Below are 19276 nucleotides of genomic sequence, written 5' to 3'. Positions count from 1 at the left end.
TATTTCACTTAGCATAATGCTCTCAAGGGCCATCCATGTTGTTGCAAATGGCAAGATTTCATCTTTTTTATGGCTGGGCAGTATTCCATTGTATATATTACCATTGTCTATATATACCACATCTTTATCTACTCATCTGTTGATGGACACTTAGGTTGTTTCCATATCTTGTCTATATGAATAATGCTGTAATGAACATAGGGGTACATATATCTTTTTGAATTAGGGTTTTCTTGTTCTTTGGATAAATACCCAGAAGTAGAATCACTAGATCAAATGGTAGTTCTATTCGTAAATTTTTGAAGAATCTCCATGGTGTTTTCCATAGTGGCTGCGTCAATTTACATTCCCACCAACAGTACAAAGGGTTCCCTTTTCTCCATACCCTCGCCAACACTTGTTTTATCTTGCCCTTTTGATAATAAGTGCTTGGCAATTTTAAGATCTCAAAATTCACTTAAAAAATACTTACTCAGTATCAGGCATTGAACTAGACACTAGGTAAATAATAAAGATATAAATACAGATGGTCTTTGCCCCTATAGAGCTTACAATCTAGTGGGAAAGATGTGGTTAAAAGGAAACAAATATGTATAAACTTTTTTAAATGTGCAAAATGCTGTGAAAGAAAAGGGCAACAGGCTATGAGAGAAAATAACAACGGAGATCTGCATTGGATTGGATGGTCCAAAAACAGATTCTCTGACACCTAAAGGGTAAGTATGTCAGTCATATGAAAAGTGGGGTCAAGGGGAATTCTAAGAAAAAGGAAAAGTGTATGCTCAAGTCCTGAGGCAGAACTGACCCATGACTTTATGCTGATCTAGTTTCTTAAAGTAGTTGCCCTTACCTCATCCCACTGTGTCCAGCATGTATAAGAAACCTTTCCAGCGCTGGAGATGTCACTGAGGTATATAGCACTGGGGAGAGATTCTCAAAACAGGACACCAAAAAGGAGTTATTGCCCCATTGGGCCTAGGAATTCTCATTTCCCTTACATTTTGAATGCTAGACAACTGGAAATAAGAGATAGGGAGGGAGGGAAGGGGGAAAGAGAGAGAGAGAGAGAATTTTTTCTAAGTTAGAAGCCTGAGCCTTCAAGGAGAAGGTTGGCTGTTAAAAGAGTCCTTCACTTACTTCAGCTTTGCCATGATTATTGAGGTTAGATACAGTAACCATGAAGGATATGAATCCATCCCTACTCATTTTGACTGGTTATACAAGGAGCCAAAGGGCACAAAACTGGATGTCCTGGAACCCTAAAATCTTATGGCAACAGTGAGAGGGATCTTCCCAATGGTGCTCAATGATTTTGAGTGCAAACTCTTGTCTTTGACGGTTATACTGACCTACTATATTTTACTGATGGAGCAAGAGCATTTTGTGCCTTCTCCTTGGCAGGGGCTAATCATGGAAATTTGTTTCTTAGACCTGGGTTCACGTGAATGTCTAGACTGGATGGCCCTATCCTGGCCAGTTAGCTCAGTTGGTTAGAGCGTGGTGCTAATAGACTGGATGGCCCTAAGCCAACTATAACACTACTAAATCTTCATCCTTTTGTTCTTCATTCAGCAGCCCCACTGCCATCTATGGTCATTGACTGTACTTTGAAAAGCTCAGTGCTACCCTGGAAGTTTTGCATGATATTATAACATTCTTGAACTGCTCCACCCTTCCAGCCATACTTTTGTTTTTTCTCTGGCCCACACTATTGCTAATTTTTGCATGTTACCTGGCTGTTTTCTCCACTCAGCCCCTCAGCTTTCTGCATTCTTTGATGACTCTAATTTCCTTTTTTTGGCCAGATACAGAGAGAGAACCAAAGAGAACAGGTTGAGATGACTGTGATGATCTCTAGGCTCCAAAATGGATTAAATAATTAAATACAGGTATAGAAAACATGCTTGTTAAATTTGCAAGCAACTTAAACCTGATATTTGATATGTAAGAGACATCAGAATTCAAAATCCTGTTGATTATTTGAATATTGAACTGACTCCAAGAAGAAGCAAAGGTGAAACTAAAGTCCTAATTTTGGTTAGAAGAATCTTACAAGTTGAGGATTGTGAAGGCCTAACTTGTCTTCGACAGTTTCATTAGGAGATTACCCAGGTTCTAACATGAGTACCTGAGGTTAGGGTCCCACCGCTGGTTGCTGTAGTAGCAGCATCATAAAAAGGTGCCTGCCTTCCCCTGTGTTCTTTAGACTTCCCAGAGTCTTCCTTTCCCTGTGCTTCTTCAGGATTTGTCATCAAAATCTCCACAATCGTGACAGCATATTGCCATACAATACTGTGAAAAGCATTTGGAGTGCTTCCCCTTTGTTTAGATTACTGCAGTGTGTGGCACTGTATAGTGTTTATATAACAGGGGGAAAACTACCCCCATCCTCTCTTGTGGTTAGACATCCGTAATAGTGTGTACAGTTTTAGGCATCACATATAAGAAGGAGTTTACTCAGAAGAGATCATCCAAGACAGTGAAGTATGTGGGAATTTTATTACAAAAGGAAAGAAAAGAGGAAACTGGTATGATTGGAAAGGGAACAGTTCAAATAGCAATGAAAACAGTGGGTGGAATTCGAGCCTGGAACTTTAGAAGTTTGGATTTGACTATGCTTCCTCTGCATTTTAGAATGGGATACACTGTTTAGCTTAGAGTTTATTCATGGACTGTTACAGAATCATCCAGTATTCTTAGTCACAGACAGGCAGACAAATATAAATGTTAATTTAATACAGAACTGTATTATTTTCTGACTTTTGTCACTTTAATAGACCACATTTCCATTTTCCTTTTTCCATCCAACCAAAGAGGCAGCCTGAGGTATAAGATAAGTTCCAACTTCTCTAGTTTCTAATAATTCCAGGGACCAGTATTCTCTTCCCTACTTTGTGTTCAATTATGAAAACAGACACTACCAAGGGGAAGGGTACAGCTCAAGTGGTAGAGCACATGCTTAAGCATGCACGAGGTCCCGGGTTCAACCCCCAGTACCTCCTCCAAAAAAATAAATAAATAAGTAAAACTAATTACCTCCCCTGCAAAACAAACAAACAAACAAAACAGACACTACCATTAAAAGCCTTTGGCTCACAGTATTGTGGCAGCCATCAGAGCCTTATTAACTCTAATTGGCTAACTACTTCTTTCCATTACTAAATCATGCTAAATCATTTGAATCATCTCTGAATTCAAATAACAAGTCCAAAAGTCTAGCTCTGAAGGCAGTTTGGGGATTTGGAAGTAAAGTTTGGTCTGCTATGAAAACCCACAAATATGCTGCATCAGTCCACAGACTTTGATCATGAAGAAAGTTCCAGACACCACTGACAGGGTTAGAATGGTGGGTGATGGTGAAGGCAGATCTTTTCTTAGTGAGAATCTTAAAAGGAGTTCATACAACTGAAGATCTCGGGCCTATAACCCACTGTTTCTAGGCTGGATCTTTGTTGCCTGCTCAGAAGATGAAAAAACAGAATGCCACTTCAGTTCACTTATTACTATGACTTGATCATGATTTTACCATCACAGACTGTAAGCATTTTATATCCTCCTCTGTTTCTACGCTGTCACCAAAGAAGGCCATACATTTGTACAGAACAGTAGTACAGGCAGGAATCAGAGTAATCAGAGGCCCACACCAACAGCATTAAAACTAGATGCCTTCAACTTGGCACAGTGTAATTGCAGACCAGTGTTGTATAACCTTATAAACAGTGAACATGATGTAGTACCTTCTGTTTTCCATATGTACCATGCAAACAGTAGCATAAGAACAAAAGAGTGGTGTATCAGAGAAAGTATACTTTAAGGCAAAGAGTACTACCACACATAGGAATATTTTATAATAAGAGTCAATTCATCAAGAAGACTTAATAAAATCTTCAAACATGTTTTCCTGTTCCTTCTGCCTAAAACATTCTTCTCCTCCTCTTCGCCTGGATAACTTGTAGATATCTTCTAAGTTTCAGCTGAAATAGTTTCTACAGCAGTCCTTCCTTGACTAAGTTAAAGCTCCTTCCTCTATGCATCCATAGCCCCCTGTACTTCGCTCTAACATGTAACATACATGTCATTTTTTTAAACTCTGTGTATGTGTGAAAAAAAAGAGGTGCACAAAAATAAATGTATATCTCAGTTATCATAAACTAAACCCCCCAGAACAACCTCCCAGGATAAGAAACAGGATTGACATGAACTCCTCCTTACATCCTTTCTCAATCACTACTCTCACTCTTCCCCAAAACTATCTACTATCCTTAATTTTATAGTAATTTTCTATATAGTTTTATAATCTAAACATTTATCCTTAAATATTACAGTTTAGTTTTTTGAACTTTCTAAAAATGGAATCGTGCAGTATGTCTTTTTTTGTGCCTGGACTGTTTTGCTCTACATTAAACTTGTGATGTGGTAGCTATGGCTCATTGATTTTTTAACTTTAGTATTCTACTGAATATCATAATGTACGATAACCCTTTTGGTTTTTTCCGTTTATAGCTATCACAGATAATGCTTTTTTGATCACTTTTGTACATGCACACAGATTCGATTGAGTACAGCTGCTGGGGCATTGGGTATGCCTAGTAACTAATATGCTTTGTTAGACTTTTTCCAGAGTGGTAGTACCAATATAAATGCTCAGTATTAGTGGATTAGAGTTCTCATTATACCACATTGTCACCATTTGGTATTATAAATTAATACCAAATATAATATTAATATACCAAAAGTAGTTAACCTAATGGAAAGATAATTGTGTCTCCTTGTGGTTTCAATTTGCATTTCCCTGATGACAAATGAGCTTAAATATATATGTATATGTATGTGTGTGTGTCTGTGTGTGTGTGTATTCAATTTCTTTTTCTAAGTCTACTGCTGATGTATAGAAAAGATAAGTTAATTTTTATATATTGACCTTGGTTTTCTTTCTTTTTCCCCCCATTAGTTTCATGAAAATACTACTCTACTGTTATCTGACTTTGTATGCTGATATTTGGAAGTCTAATAGCAACCTGATATTTTTACTTTGTGACTGTGTCATTTTGCCTGGGGACTCAGTAAGAAGCTCATAAGGAAGTTGCTCCCTCATATTCCAGTGATCTCCACAGACACTTTCACACACACAGACCTGCCTGGCATCCTAATTCCTGGCATCATTTTCTGACCCACAGGTCTCTAGTATCCATGTACTTCCTGTCTTCTTGTTTTCCAACCTTGATTTGACCACTGGTTTTTTAGTAACTCTGGGGATTTAACTTGATTTCATCTTGATAGCTGTTTTTTTGTTCAAGATTTGTCTTAGATCTTCTAGTCTTGGTTTACCTATTCCTTTGCTAATGATCAAAATATGAGTGATATTCTACTTTTGTTTTACTGTGCCTGCATGTAACAGCTGAGACTGTAATCCAGGAAGGTAAGTTTCACAAGAAAGTGTTACCTGTTGTCTGGAAAATTTATTGTCAATAAATCTTTAAAGAAAGAGAAAAGTAGCTGTCATGGTAGCAGGGGGGTGTTAACTGGCAGAGTGCCAAAGCTGAGGTTTCTTCTGATACTATTTGGTTTGGTGCATTAAAAGGAAATTAATATAAGTATCTTCTTTTCTGTTTGTTTGTTGTTTTTGAGGGGAGAGGTAATTAGGTTTATTCATTTATTTATTTTTAGAGGAGGTACTGGGGATTGAACCTAGGACATTGTGCATGCTAAGTATGCACTCTACTGCTTGAGCTATACCCTCCCCCCCCTAAGTATCTTCTATTTTAACAGTCAAGGCATGCAAGAGAAATGTTTAAGTAATAGTAGAGCTTTTGAGGGGAAAAAAGCTAAGAAACTTCTGGAAAAGTCTATTCATTAGAGAGAAAACCTAAATGCACACCAGTTTTTATGAAGCTTTGGAGGGGTATGGCACAGAAATGGTTTTCAAAAAATGTAAGCTATAAACAAAGGTAATAGGGATAATAAGGTAAAATCAATACCAAATGTATTTTAAAAATGATAATAGAAAATAAGAAAAGATGTTAAGCAATTTGTTCAGAATACCTAAAGATAATGTCTCAGAAGAAAGGCTTTTTCAGACAATATTTTCCAAATATATTTTTCAAATATTCCTCCAACTTCTATGTAGGGAGTAATAAAGATTCCCTAATCTGAAGCATACATTTGTCCAAATAACTAGGCGGTGAAAAGCTGTTATTAGGCTATACTTTGTAACTTTCTAAACTGCTAATAGTGTTAGTTATCCTAATAGTACTAATTTCTAACTGCTTACATTGTAGCCCAAACATTATTTTGCAAGTCGCTTAAAATTTAGGATGCATTTTCTTATAGAAGTAAATTGGATATAAAGTTAGGTTGTAAAGACCATAAAAACTCAGTAAATCCACTCTGTACTTCAAATACAATACAAATGACATTATTAACCCTAACCATCCCATATAAGGAGGTTTGTAATGTGCTTAACGTCCTACCTAGGACTACAGCCTCCCATCTGGGATCTCGGCACGTGGGAGGCTGCCTGAGACAAGGTCTCCTGAAGGGAAGGGGTGGGCGATGTGGCTGGATGGGTTGGGAGGGATAAGAACAGACTAAGAACTCCAGAGGGTTGGAGTCTCCCAGAGTTCTATTCTGGACATATTTGTATATTCCAGGCCAAATATCTAGTTACTCTCCTTATATTTTCAATAGTAAAGGTACCCTAGGATAAACAACAATTTCTTATACATAACTTTTTTTTTTTTTTTTTTGGTGGAAAAGAATGACTTCTATTTAGTTGTTTTGTTTTAGCTCAGTAACTTTTGGTGTTGCCCAGATAATTCTTACCTGTACTTCAACTTGCCGTTCTTTTTTGACATTAAGTAGCTGTTTTTGAAGAGCTTTTATCTTTTTCCTTCCACTTTCCTCCCTAGAAGAATAAGAATAATGGGTGTTTAGATCAGTGCTTCTCAAAATTCAGTGTGCACAAGGATGTCCTCAAGGTTAAAAAATGATTCCTGGGTTCTACCCCAGAGATCCTGATCCAGTCAGTCTGGGATGGACCCTGGAATCTGCATCTCTAACAAGTTCCCAGGTGATGCTAATGGTGCTGGTCCGTGGAGCACACTTTCTGTAACTTTAAAAAAGACTGATTTGTTTTAGCAAATTGGAGGAGGATTTTCTGGCTTATTGGTGTTGTATCTAAAATAGCTGCTGCTGAAAAAGCTAAGAGGAAGAGAAAAAGGAATGGGCAAAAGAGGAATCCTTGCTATTCTGAGCACCTCTCAATAACTTCATGAAGCAGTCTCCACCATTACCCCTATTTTACAGATGAGGAAAATGTGCGTGGAGACCGGCAGTAACTTGCTGTGGAGGATGTGAGAACGTGCCTCATAGGCCTCCAACTACAGGGAATGTAAGCAAACAAGGGTCCCAGCTCTAGGCTCTGAACTTCTTCACTGTGTATGCTCTGAGGCCACACTTCCCACTCACAGATCCCAGCCAGTTTTTGAGTGCAACAGTGATAAGGCAGTCCCTTCCTGGGAGATCCGGGACTTCCCTGGTGATTGACTTCGGCTCAAGGGCTCCCTGATGACCTTGCCAAACCATCCTTAGACTGCAGGGCAGTCTCTTCCACCCATCCTTCCCTCTCCTTCACTTAAGGTCAGTCCAGCAGTGAGTCCAAAGGCTCCCTCCCCATTTTCTCTCACAGAGGTGTTTCCCTGATAAAATCTTTGCCTTGATAATCTCATCTTGGCATCTATCTCTCAGAAGACAGACTATCACACTTGCCATGGCCGCACAAATAGTAAATGGCAGAGGAGCATTCAAACTCAGTACTGTCTGAATGGGAACTTAACTACTTAATGTTGTTTCTGTTTGCTCTCAGAAACAGATTGCTGCTTATCTCCAGCAATCCATTATTTAGGTTTAAAATGAAGTAACAGAAGACTGCAAGAAAAAACAAAATGAGAACTGTCTTGGCTCGGCCTGCTATTAAAAAAATATCATAGATTGGGTGGCTTATAAACAAAGAAACTGATTTCTCACACTTCTGGAGGCTGTGAAGATCCAGGTGCTAGCAGATTCAGTGTCTGGTAAGGACTTGCTTCTTGGTTCACAAATGGCCATTTTCATTGTGTCTTTACATGACAGAAGGGGAGCGGGGGCTTTCCTGGTTCTCTCTTATAAGGGCACTAATCCCATTGGCAAGAGCTCCACCTTCAAGACCTTCCAAAGGTCCCACCTCCTAATACTGTCACATTGGGGGTTAGGATTTTAAAAAATTAAGGTTGTGGAGGGAGGGGGCACAAATATTCAGTCTATAGCAACAACAACAACAAAAAAAACCTTATCACTAAATTGCAGCTAGAGAAATATTGCTACTCAGGAATTTTTAGAAAACATGAATTTAACTAGAATCTTGAGATTGTCATTGCCAAAACACAACTATAGATTATACACTACCCAATTGTAGTACATATATTGTACTTTATATATTGTAGACACAAACAACTGAAGCCCAGAAATTGAGTTACTGTTCCCGCAGAGCTAGGAATAGAACCCAAATTTCTGACTTCTAGTTATCTTCCCTAGAAAACACAAACTTGATTTGCTTTAGAAATTAAAGACTTCCAGTGAGAGTTTTACAGCACTTTAAAATACAACAAAGCAAATAAACCTAAAATTACTCTGACCTGGCAATGATATCATAGAAATGCATTTTGTTTTCCCTCTCTTTGCCCAAAGCTTTCAGAAGATTGATGAAAGTGCCTGAATTTTGCAACTCCTGCATGGTCTCAGTGATTACATCACTGAAAAATTGCCTATAAGGAGAAACAAAAAGGTTGAATCAATAACATATATTTCCATGTATTCACAAAGGGCTACAGAAGTCATACAAGACCCAGTAGGAACATCATAACTAAGTTGGAATTATTCTTGATGCAAAAATAAGTTTAGTATTAGAAAATCTGTTAATGGAATTCATCAAATTAATAAAGACAAAAGGCTAAAAAAAAAAAAGCCATATGATCATCACATCATTTAAAAACAAACAAGAAAAACTCTTAGCAAACTAGAAATAAAAAGAGAAATTCCTAACCTGAAAAAAGTTTACATACCAAGGACTAACAGACCTGGAATATACAGTATGAAACTATGGGTACAACATTTAAGAACATGTAAAACTATATGTACTGTTTAAATAAAACAGTATATAGCTAATAAAAGTATCACAGCATGCAAGAGAATAATAAACAACAAATTCAAAAAAAATCTTTGTGGGAAGAGTGAGGGGACAAGGATCAGAGGCTTCAATTATATCTAAAGTATTTTATTTGGGGAAAATAAGCTCTAAAGCAATCATGGTAAAATGTTGAGATTTGGTGGTTACATACATAAATATTCATTATTTTATTCTTTATATTTTTCTTTTTTTGAAATATTTCATAATATTGAAAAAGTTAAATCACTTAATTTTTTTTTTTCTTTAAGAGCTAATACAACACATTTTAGAGATGAGTAAACCCAGGCTCAGGAAGGTTAAATGACTTGCCCAAGGTCACAAAACCAGTTTGAGAAAGAGCTAGAACTATTTAATCCAGGTTTCCTGACCCCTAGTCCTTTACTCTTTATGTATTCTCCTAGGTAGAGAGAATTTTTAAAACTGCTACTTAAATGTTTTGATATGGAATCAGCAAGAATTACACTTTACTATTTTACGTAATAATTTATTTCCAATGGTTCACACAAAAAGATTCAATAACTATATTAAGAAAAAAGTACAATGAAGTCAAGAGATCAATTGATAAAATATGATCCAACATACTGGGAATGAAAGGACATTAACTAGATTGGACAGTTTATAAACAGGACCCTGTTCTATCATGTATGCAAATCTGGGTTAGATTGATTTTAACAAGAGATATTGCCCTTCTGGTGAGGGTCTAAAGCAGAGGTAAGCAGACAAATAGTATATGTTTTTGGTTTTGCAGATCATAAACTCTGTTGCAACTACTCGAGTCTACTGTTGCAGCATGAAAGCAGTCATAGACGATATGTAAACAAATGGGCAATGCTGTATTCAATAAAACTTTTATTTTCAAAAATAGACTACAGGCTGGATCTGGCTAGTGGCTCTGGATAATTGCTATAAACTCTTATTTTCCAAGAATTCTTACCATAAGGGTATATCCTCTTTTAAACTTTAACAGACTTTGTCAGCAAGCCAGGTGACAACAAAAAACTGAATAATGAGACAATGCAAATTAAGATTGCCTTTAAGAAGCCTTTAGGATTAAAACATAGTTTAAAATTTGGCTACTCTGGTGGTATCTATCCCTTATTAATGGAGAAAGCATCATAATAGCTACCAATTTGTGCCAGGCACTTGGCTGAAGACATCTTACTAATCCTCACACTAATGTTGCAAAGTTACTATTATTTTCATTTTTAAAAATTGGAAACAAAGAGGGCTGCTGGGTATAGCTCAGTGGTAGAGGGCATGCTTAGCACGAAAGATGTACTGGGTTTAATCCCCAGTACCTCCATTAAAAAAAAAAAAAAAGGAAACAAAGTCTCAGTAACTTGCCCAATCATGTAGCCACCATACTTTCAATTATACCACTCTTGCCCTGGGCAATCTTTGGCTAATCCTATTATCAGCAGTCACTTGGATACAATGACCAATCTATGAGAGAAGAGAGCAGTCAGCCACTCTTGCATCCACTCTTCATCCATCTAGAGATACATTATCACATTTCCAAGTATGCTCTCCTTCCTTACCTATCAATTTGAATTTTCTTCAGTGTCTCTGTACTCATTATGATCTGCCCTGTAGGTCTTCTGAAGATAAGATCTTGCACTTTGTTAAATTGGCCTCCTTGTCTGATTTCTGGCAACTTGAGTTCTTCTTTATGTAAGAATGGATTGGGTACTTTTGAGGTTTTTGAGACAACTGGAAGTTTTTCTAAGTTTTTTACTTCTAAATGCATTTCTTTGTTATTCTTCTAAAAACAATAAATGATGTTTTACATTAAGACAGTTTTAAAAAGTAAAGAAACAACGCTATATGAGGGCCTCTGCCTACATTTTGAACCCAATCTTCTCCCTCTTGTAATATTACTACCACAAAATTACCCTTTTCTTCAGCCATATCAAACTACATGCCCTGCTGTTTTGTGTCTTCTTGCCTTTAGACAACATCCCCTCCATCATTCCCCAACATGGTAGACTTTAAGACTATGACTAAAGGTAAAAATCTCTGTGAAACATCTCTATTAGCAGACATTTACCATCTGTAATTATTTGTAAAAATATCACCATTAGATTGTAAACTCTATGAAGGAAGGGACTGTCTCTTAGAGATCTTGGTTCACCTTAAATTCTTTCTGCAACAAAACTGGATAGTAAATCAATGTGACCACCTTTATAATCCCATTGGAAAACGTCTATAGTATAGTAAAGATTCAAATGTTCATTGAACACATGAATTTGAAATATAGTCATTCCTTGGTATCTGTGGGGGATTGGTTCCAGAATTCCCCCTAACCCTCAAGGAGACCAAAATCCACAGACGCCCAAGTCCCTTATATAAAATGGCATAGTATTTGCATATAATATACACATCCTCTCCTATACTTCTCTAGATTACTTATACTACCTAATACAATGTAAATACTATGTAAATAGCTCCAAGCATACAGCAAATTCAAGTTTTGCCTTTTGGAAATTTCTAGAATTTTTTTTTGGAATATTTTCAATCCACAGTTGTTTGAATCTACAGATGTGGAACCTGCAGATACGAGAGACCCTTATATAAAGAATGAAAGGAGAATCATACCAAAGAGTAGGAGCTAATAGTATATTTAGTGGGGTGGTATAGATTTTGAAGTTCATGTGGGGAAAAGCCAAAATAATTAATTTTTTCAGACCCAAACTTGAATAGTAAGGAGTAAGCATTATCATAGGAACAGGATATGTCTTTTTAATTTATGATTCCTATTTAATCTGTGGCTAAAATCTTGAGCCAATGGGAAGCCATATAACACAGTGATTATGCTATGCAAATAGACTCTGAAGCCAGACTTCCTTGTTTAAATCCTGGCCCTAGCTGTTACTAAGCCACATTGACTTTAGGCAACTAACATTTCTATGCCTCCATTTTCCCATTGCCCTCATGTATTTATTATGAGGATTAAATAAATAAATAAAGCATTTAGAACAGCACACAAAGCTATGTAAGTTCTTCATTTTATATAATTTCTGAAATTCTTGTGCCGATCCTATGCACAGAAGAAAAGTTTACATGCATATTGCTATATAAAGCCTAGGTCTTCCTTAGCCAAACTTCAATTAGCCCAGACATGTTAAAAAACTATCCATATAGGTTAATAAACACAGACCTAATAGTATTTTTCCTTATATCAACAGTAAGCAAAGATTCAGATCTGGGGAAAACATTCATAAGGCAAGTACAAAACAAAATGCTGCCTTAAATAAGAACTAAATTTTAAAATACTTCTTTAAATTAAAATTGGTATGATCGACTACAAAGAGAACAGAAGCCATAGAATTTCAACAATTAAACTGAAACTTAAGTTTAAGTATGTGGTTGGTTATTACTTTAGATGTTGTCTAGGGAAGGAATGAGAAATGTAAGGCCTGAAAAGGTTGGTTTTCCTGACTGCCATGAGCATTGTTCCTCTACCTTTGTGCTTGGGCATCTGGAAAAGGAAGCAAATGTGTCTAACAGCCCGATTTCTATTACTAGAAATAAATACAAAATTTTAGAAGAGAACTTAAAGGAACTAGCTAAATATTCTAGTCCATTCACTCCCTTGTATGGTAGGGTATTAAACCCTAAGGGAAAAGATAAGAACAACAGTATACTCTACAAGGGAATTCTTCCAAACTTTGGATCAATTACTCCCACTTCTGGCAGAACTTGGTACATAAGTATATTTTTCATCGTTCCATCCCATGATTCTACTAAATGAAGATCTATTTGGAACTATCTTTAACTATAAAAATGGCTGTGTCTCTGTCGTCTCCGTCACCAACATGCCACCCAGACTAAGGAAGACACGGAAACTTAGGGGCACGTGAGCCACAGCCACCCCCCCAACCCCCGCATCATAAACACCGGAAGCACCTGGGAGGCGTGCCGGTGGCCTGCGTCACCACAGCACAAACATCAGCATCACCTCGGACACTTTGGGGAAATTAGTAAGAAGCATCACCCCTTAAAGAAACAGAGCTTCTGCCCAACTGTCAACCTTGACAAACTGTGGACCCTGGTCAGGGAGCAATCACGGCTGACTGCAGCCAAGAACCAGACTGGAGCGGCTCCTATCTTTGACGTGGTGTGATCGACATCCTACAAAGTTCTAGGGAAGGTGAAGCGTCCAGGACAGCCAATTATCATGTAAGACCAGATTCTTCAGCAGGAGAGCTGAGCCAATTAAGGGTGTGGGTGAAGCCACGTGGTGGGAGATTCATTAAATGTTATCAAGTGCTTTTCAAAAAAAAGAAAAAAGAAAAAAGGCTGTTAAAGAGGGATAATGCTAACTAAACTGTGATCTCAAGGTGGTTGTTATGTGTTATTTGTTATGTGAAGCTTTTGGGGAGAGAAAACATCCACATATATACTATGCCCTGTAGGGCAATGGTATTGTAAAAATTCATGAGTTAGAACAACTATAGTACTATAATGTAAAAAATAAAAAATTATTTTAAGAGATTCAAAATTTTTAAAAGTTATAGAACTAACATTGAGAAAGGGGCTTCTAAGCTGCTATTAATCAAAATAAGAGTGCAAGCCTTTACTATTTATATGCTTCTATAAAATCATAAGCAGGGCATCTGTTAACTCAGAAATTTTTGGGGGTGAAGATCACTACCATAAACCAGAATAAAACTGCAAAAGTTTTGTTCTTTTAGTTAAGGAGTGGTGACCACTGCTGAATGCTGTTTATAAATTTGGGTTTTTCATTCTCTGTCGAGTTTCTATAATGGCAAGTTACCCTTTTTTAAGCCTGACAGTAAATATCATTGATAAAATTTTACCTTGTTAACTGAGTATCTTCCCTTTTTATTTTTGAATCTTACTGAAGACGACAATAGGAATGAAACACTAGTGTCTTCTGTACTATTTGTTAACTAGCTTAATTTAAGAATTATACTCATTTCAAATGCATTGGAAGGCTTAGTTCTTGGGTTTCCAATATCTTTGCTTTTCATAAGTTAATGAGGAAATTAATTTGTTGTAAGATTCCTATAATACCCATTAATATTTTAAAACTACCCCTGAACTCATAGAACATTAGCATTGGAAGGGACCATATAGATCATTCAGTTAAAACTCCATCACAACTTACAAATGAGAAAACTAAGACCGTGAAAGTGAAATGAATTGCTCACAGCACACAACTAAAACCATAAAGGTCTCCTAAATCCAAATACAGTTTTCTATTAAAATTTTGTATAAGCTTTTAAAACTTTAATAAAAGCTTTATGAACCCAGGTTATACAAATAGTAATAGTAATAATAATAATTTTAAATTGTAAAGGGCAATTAAAGGCAAATTTAATTTCTGTTCACAATAAATATGGATTTCTTTTGTTAGGCATGAAAAGCAATTTATGCTCTCATTTATTTAGCAATTTTCATTTATCATAGAATCAGAAATAAGAATATCTTTTGTACAAATTGTATAATTTTGTTAAACTTAATAAATACGTATTTGTATTTATAAATTTTCTATTTTATATCTACAACTTAAGTTACTAAAATTTGTAAGAGGTTAAGGATTTATAAAGATTTTGCTAATCACCAAGTTGAGTTTTTAATAGCTCAGTGGTGCTTTGAGGAGTCCATAACATCATTGAAGATGTCATGGCTGACATGATGATGTGGCTGGATAATCAAAAAGGTAGGTTACAACATATTTAGCAACAACAAAGTCATTTTAGATGAAAGCAACATTGAGAGGGTCCAGTTGAATTTCCTTCCCCTACTGTTCAGTTAGCTTTTAGCAGCTGAGAAATACAAAGTGAGACAACTCAATTACTCTTCTGATCTCCTCAGTATATATGTAGTATTTATACTGATTTATCTATAGGCCTTTTTGAATAATGCCAATGTAGTGGAAGAAAAAGATATTCTGACTGGTAACATACCTTGAGCTATAGTTCACTCCATTAACTGAGAGTACATATCTCAGATAATTACTGTAGCCCTTCATCTGATATGAAGGTGCCATTTCCCAAGTTAAGTGTAATGGCATATGTACTGAAAATGATGGAGAAATAAAAAGGAAAGAAAGAAAAAATTAAATGATGGCTAGTGTATATACCATGTTGATGCTTTGTCTCTTTTCATACTGAACTGTAATGATATAGTTTAGAATAGAGAGCTGATCTATGGTGTCCTCCAGAACTGCAGAGATCCTTAGCACATCTAGGATGGAGAGTGGCTTTGTGATTTCTGGGATGATTTCTATGTCTGTTTCTCTGGCTGTCTCTTCATGTTCTTCTGTAGCAGTAGGTGGTTCACCTGTTACTGACAATGTCACCTCAGATTGCCAGACTTTTGGAGGAAGATTTGAGGCTTCCAGTTGGCCTCTAAAGAAAGAATAAAGAAAAAAAATAAGTCAGCTACCAAATGTTTAAAAATTACTTAAACTCAAAAGCACAGACAGCATGTGCATTGGCTCCTGAGAAGTCCATGTTGTCATATAATACAACCACAATAAGGAACAAAAGTAGTTTGCTTGTTTGTATATGTTTCTGCTAAATACTTCCCAGGGACATTCTGACCTCCCAAAGGCCAGCAACTTACTAGTTTAATAAAGATATGTAGCCCAGGATATTTGGCCATGCTTAACCCACTTGAGCTTGAGCCAAAATAAACTTTTTTCTAGCAACATCTTTAGATACTAAAGAAAATTTTTTCATGATTAGTGAAAAATGGAATGTAGTAGCCACTCTCCAAGGTGGCCCACATGATTCTCACCTTCTTGTATTCATACCCTTTTGTAGTCTTACACACATTGAATAGGACTAACCTATGTAACCAAAAGGATACTGTGGTTTCTAAGGCTAGGTGATTTTGATACACTAAAGCTTCTCCATTACTCCCTCATATCTCTCACTCTGTGGGAAGCCAGCTGCCTGTCACAAGGATACTTAAGAAGCCCTGTGAAGAGGTTCATGAGGGTGAGGAACTAAGGCCCCTCGTCAACAGTCAGCATCAATTTGCCAGTTCTGTAAATGAGCCATCATGGAAGTGGACCCTCTAACCCCAGTGAAGTCTTCAGATGATTGCAGCCCTGGCCAGCTTCAACTTATGAGAGACTCCAAAACAGAACCATCCAATTAATCTGCTCCCAAATTCCTGACCCACAAAACTGTAAAATGATAAATGCTTATAATTTGTCACTAAGTTACACAGCCACAGGTAAATAATATACAGAAATTTAACATAAGGCATTATATATATATATACATATATATAAAATAAATTAGAATATGAACATACTCTTCCATTCTTCTTTAGTTTTTTAAATCTCCATGGTACATTTATAATTTCACAATAATGCAATCACCTAAAGTGGGAAGAAAACATTGAGATTAGTTCAAGGGAGAGTTGAATGACATTCTATAACGTTTCATTAAGAGAAGATGAAAGTGGGGGAGAGTATAGCTCAGTGGTAGAGTGCTTGCCTAGCATGCATGAGGTTCTGGGTCCAATCCCCAGTACCTCCATTAAGATAGATAAATAAACCTAATTACCTCCCCCCACCAAAAAAATGTTTTTCTAAAAAAGGAGAAAATGAAAGAATTTCAAGAGCTATGGTTTGTCCCCTCTTTTTGCTTAGCAGAGCAGTCCCAGAGACGGAAGAACCATTGCCCTCATGCGGCACGGGTCTGTTAAGCAGTCAGCTCAATTACTGGCAGATAAATGCAATCTTCAAGCTTCTTCTTAAGGTAAATTAATGTCTAACCTGGCTTTTTAAATGCATTCTGAGTATTAATTGGTAATCTTTATAAAACAGATTTACTTTTCTGTTATTCCAATTACTAAAATAATTATGTAGGTTGCCCTATACCCCGATCTGCCAGGTAACAGAATTTCTTGTACCCAGACATAGAAAAACAACTGAGATTGCACTTAGAAAAACTGTATTTATCCTGAAAATCAACATAATACTGCTATCAAGATGTTACCCCTCCCCAGTAAAACAAAGTCCTTTCTGCTTACATAAGCTTTACAGTGAGAACACCCTATGGAGAATTTTGTTCTATATTGAATGAACAGTGAGTGGTAAGTTTCCAGTGTGATTTTTGTCCACAATAAAGTGATCCTGAGGAGGGTAGTACAAGTTTGTCTCATTCAACAAACATCTTGTATGCAAAAATTAAACTTTAGGTAAACTGAAAAAAAGATACTCCAAACTAGCCAAATTTTCTGGTACAAGAGCAATCATAGGAGGAAGTGGTGTGGGGTTAAGATTTTGTTCTTTTGCTGTGTTGTTGTTTATTTTCCATTTTTAGGCTTGGGGCATAGGTAAATGTGTGTCAGATAGGTAAGACAGGGCTATGCTTATGCAGAATCCAGAGCTTTCTGGCTTCTCATTCCTCAATACCAGAAACTCAGGAGTCATTTCTGCTTCCTCCTTTATCCTGACATCAGCATTCCCCCAGTTCAAACGATCGCCAAGTCCTGTGGATTCTACCTTCTATTTCCATATCCCCCAACACCATGCTGGATCGAGCTGTTGTTCCTTGCTTGGACTAATAGCCTCCAAATAAAAATGCTCTTTATTAAATGAAGGACTCATCTTTTAAAATTGAAAATCTCATCATGTCTCTCCTTAGAACCCTTCAGTGGTTTCCTTAGAGCAAAAACTAAAATTCTTAACTTGGACCGTAGGGCCTGCATGATCTGGGCTCCTCTGTTCCTCTCCAGATCCATCTGGCAATGCGTTTTTATTGCTCTCCTAACTGCAGCTTCAGTGGGCTTTTTTCTTCTATGGAATCATGCTCCCTTTCAACTCAGGGTCTTTGCTTATGCTATTCCTTCAACTTGAACCACTCTACCCCTCACCTTTTCACCTTGCAGGGTCCCACTGATCCATCAGGTCCCAAGTTAAATCAGTGGCATTTTGTTAGGTATCTGCCATTTGCCCCATCTGGGGACAATCTCCACAGAGAACATTTTTCCTCACATCACCTAATGTGCCATATATTTTACTCACTGTCTCACTCTCCTTACTAGGATGTAAGCTCCATAAGGACAGAGATTTGTTGTTTTGTTTACTGCGGCGTCCTCCAAGACAAGAACTATGCTCGGTACATGGTACTCATTCAACAAATTATTTATTGGGAAAAAAAATGAATGAATATAATAGGGCAACCCAAATAAATGTGCATTAATTAGGAAATGTAAATCTCTGACGTCCACTAATCTATCCCATTCTAGTCTACAAGGATTTACTGAACACCTATTACAGGTGGGCACGGTGGTCAGCGCGCTCCGAGAGTTTGGCAGCTGAATGAGTTCTCCTTAAAAGGCAACAGGCCTTTTCAGGGCAGTGCTTTTCACCCTCGGAATCAAATGAAGAATGGAGGTAAGAACTTAAGCCATTTCTTGAAATAAAGGAATGCGGGGCGGGGGAAGAGGGGAGGTAAAGAGAAGGAAAAGTTCCCTCCTCCTGCCTTCGTAATTGCGGCCTTTCTCCTCCTGGCTAGGATGCGAGAGTCTCTTTTCACTCTACTCCTGTGTGGTAAAGAGTAAAGATCTGTGTGGTAAAGAGTAAAGATACTCCCTTGTTGGCGAATCAAATCTCGGGTACCCGAAGCGGGGGACGTCCTCCAGTCCGGCTTCACTTTTCCACCTGCAGCACGCGACGGCGCGGGAACCAAGCTAAAGTGTTTCTGTGGCAACGCACAACTTCAAGGACCTGTTCTTTTCCTTTAGCTGTCTACAAATTTGCCTCCCTCTGTCCCAAAATATTACATGTTGCAGCTTACGAAGATAAAATAACTTAGGGAAAGAATGGTACAAGTGCTCTTGAACGTTGCTTATTTCAGTCAGAAGACGATGTCTCAGGCTTTATTTTTTTTTTTGGCGATCGCGGAAGATGACTAAATGGGGGCGGGACGGGGAGCTGTTTACCCACAAGGCCGCGCGGCAGGGCCTCGCCTTTCTCTTTCAGCCATCTTGGAGACTGTGGAGGTGAGTGGGGCTCCAGCTGCCGAACTTTGGGGGTAAATAATTAGGTTGGATTCGATTCTG

The 19276-nt window shown here is 37.4% G+C and overlaps 1 protein-coding gene across 3 annotated transcripts in view; it reads right to left on the bottom strand.

The window, feature by feature from the left end:
* The window catches only part of DRC9 (dynein regulatory complex subunit 9), a 32513-nt gene extending 13470 nt beyond the window's left edge, over positions 1–19043 (bottom strand). Inside the window, exons 1-6 of one of the 3 annotated variants that reach the window (XM_045519857.2) lie at positions 18834–19043; positions 16517–16583; positions 15333–15600; positions 10762–10985; positions 8673–8801; positions 6823–6904 (exon numbers count right to left, since the gene is read on the bottom strand). In XM_045519857.2, the coding sequence (XP_045375813.1) occupies positions 6823–6904; positions 8673–8801; positions 10762–10985; positions 15333–15600; positions 16517–16524 (711 nt within the window). In that variant the 5' untranslated portion in view covers positions 16525–16583; positions 18834–19043. Of the gene's footprint in view, positions 1–6822; positions 6905–8672; positions 8802–10761; positions 10986–15332; positions 15601–16516; positions 16586–18808 lie in introns of all 3 variants that reach the window. The other 2 variants (XM_074365119.1, XM_074365128.1) reach the window with 2 other exon arrangements.
* Positions 19044–19276: the final 233 nt, after the last annotated feature.

This window comes from Camelus bactrianus, chromosome 1 (genome assembly GCF_048773025.1).
Source record: "Camelus bactrianus isolate YW-2024 breed Bactrian camel chromosome 1, ASM4877302v1, whole genome shotgun sequence".
NCBI lineage: Eukaryota > Metazoa > Chordata > Mammalia > Artiodactyla > Camelidae > Camelus > Camelus bactrianus.
Note: the sequence above shows the minus strand (reverse complement) of the source record. Positions and strands in the feature narration are given on the sequence as shown.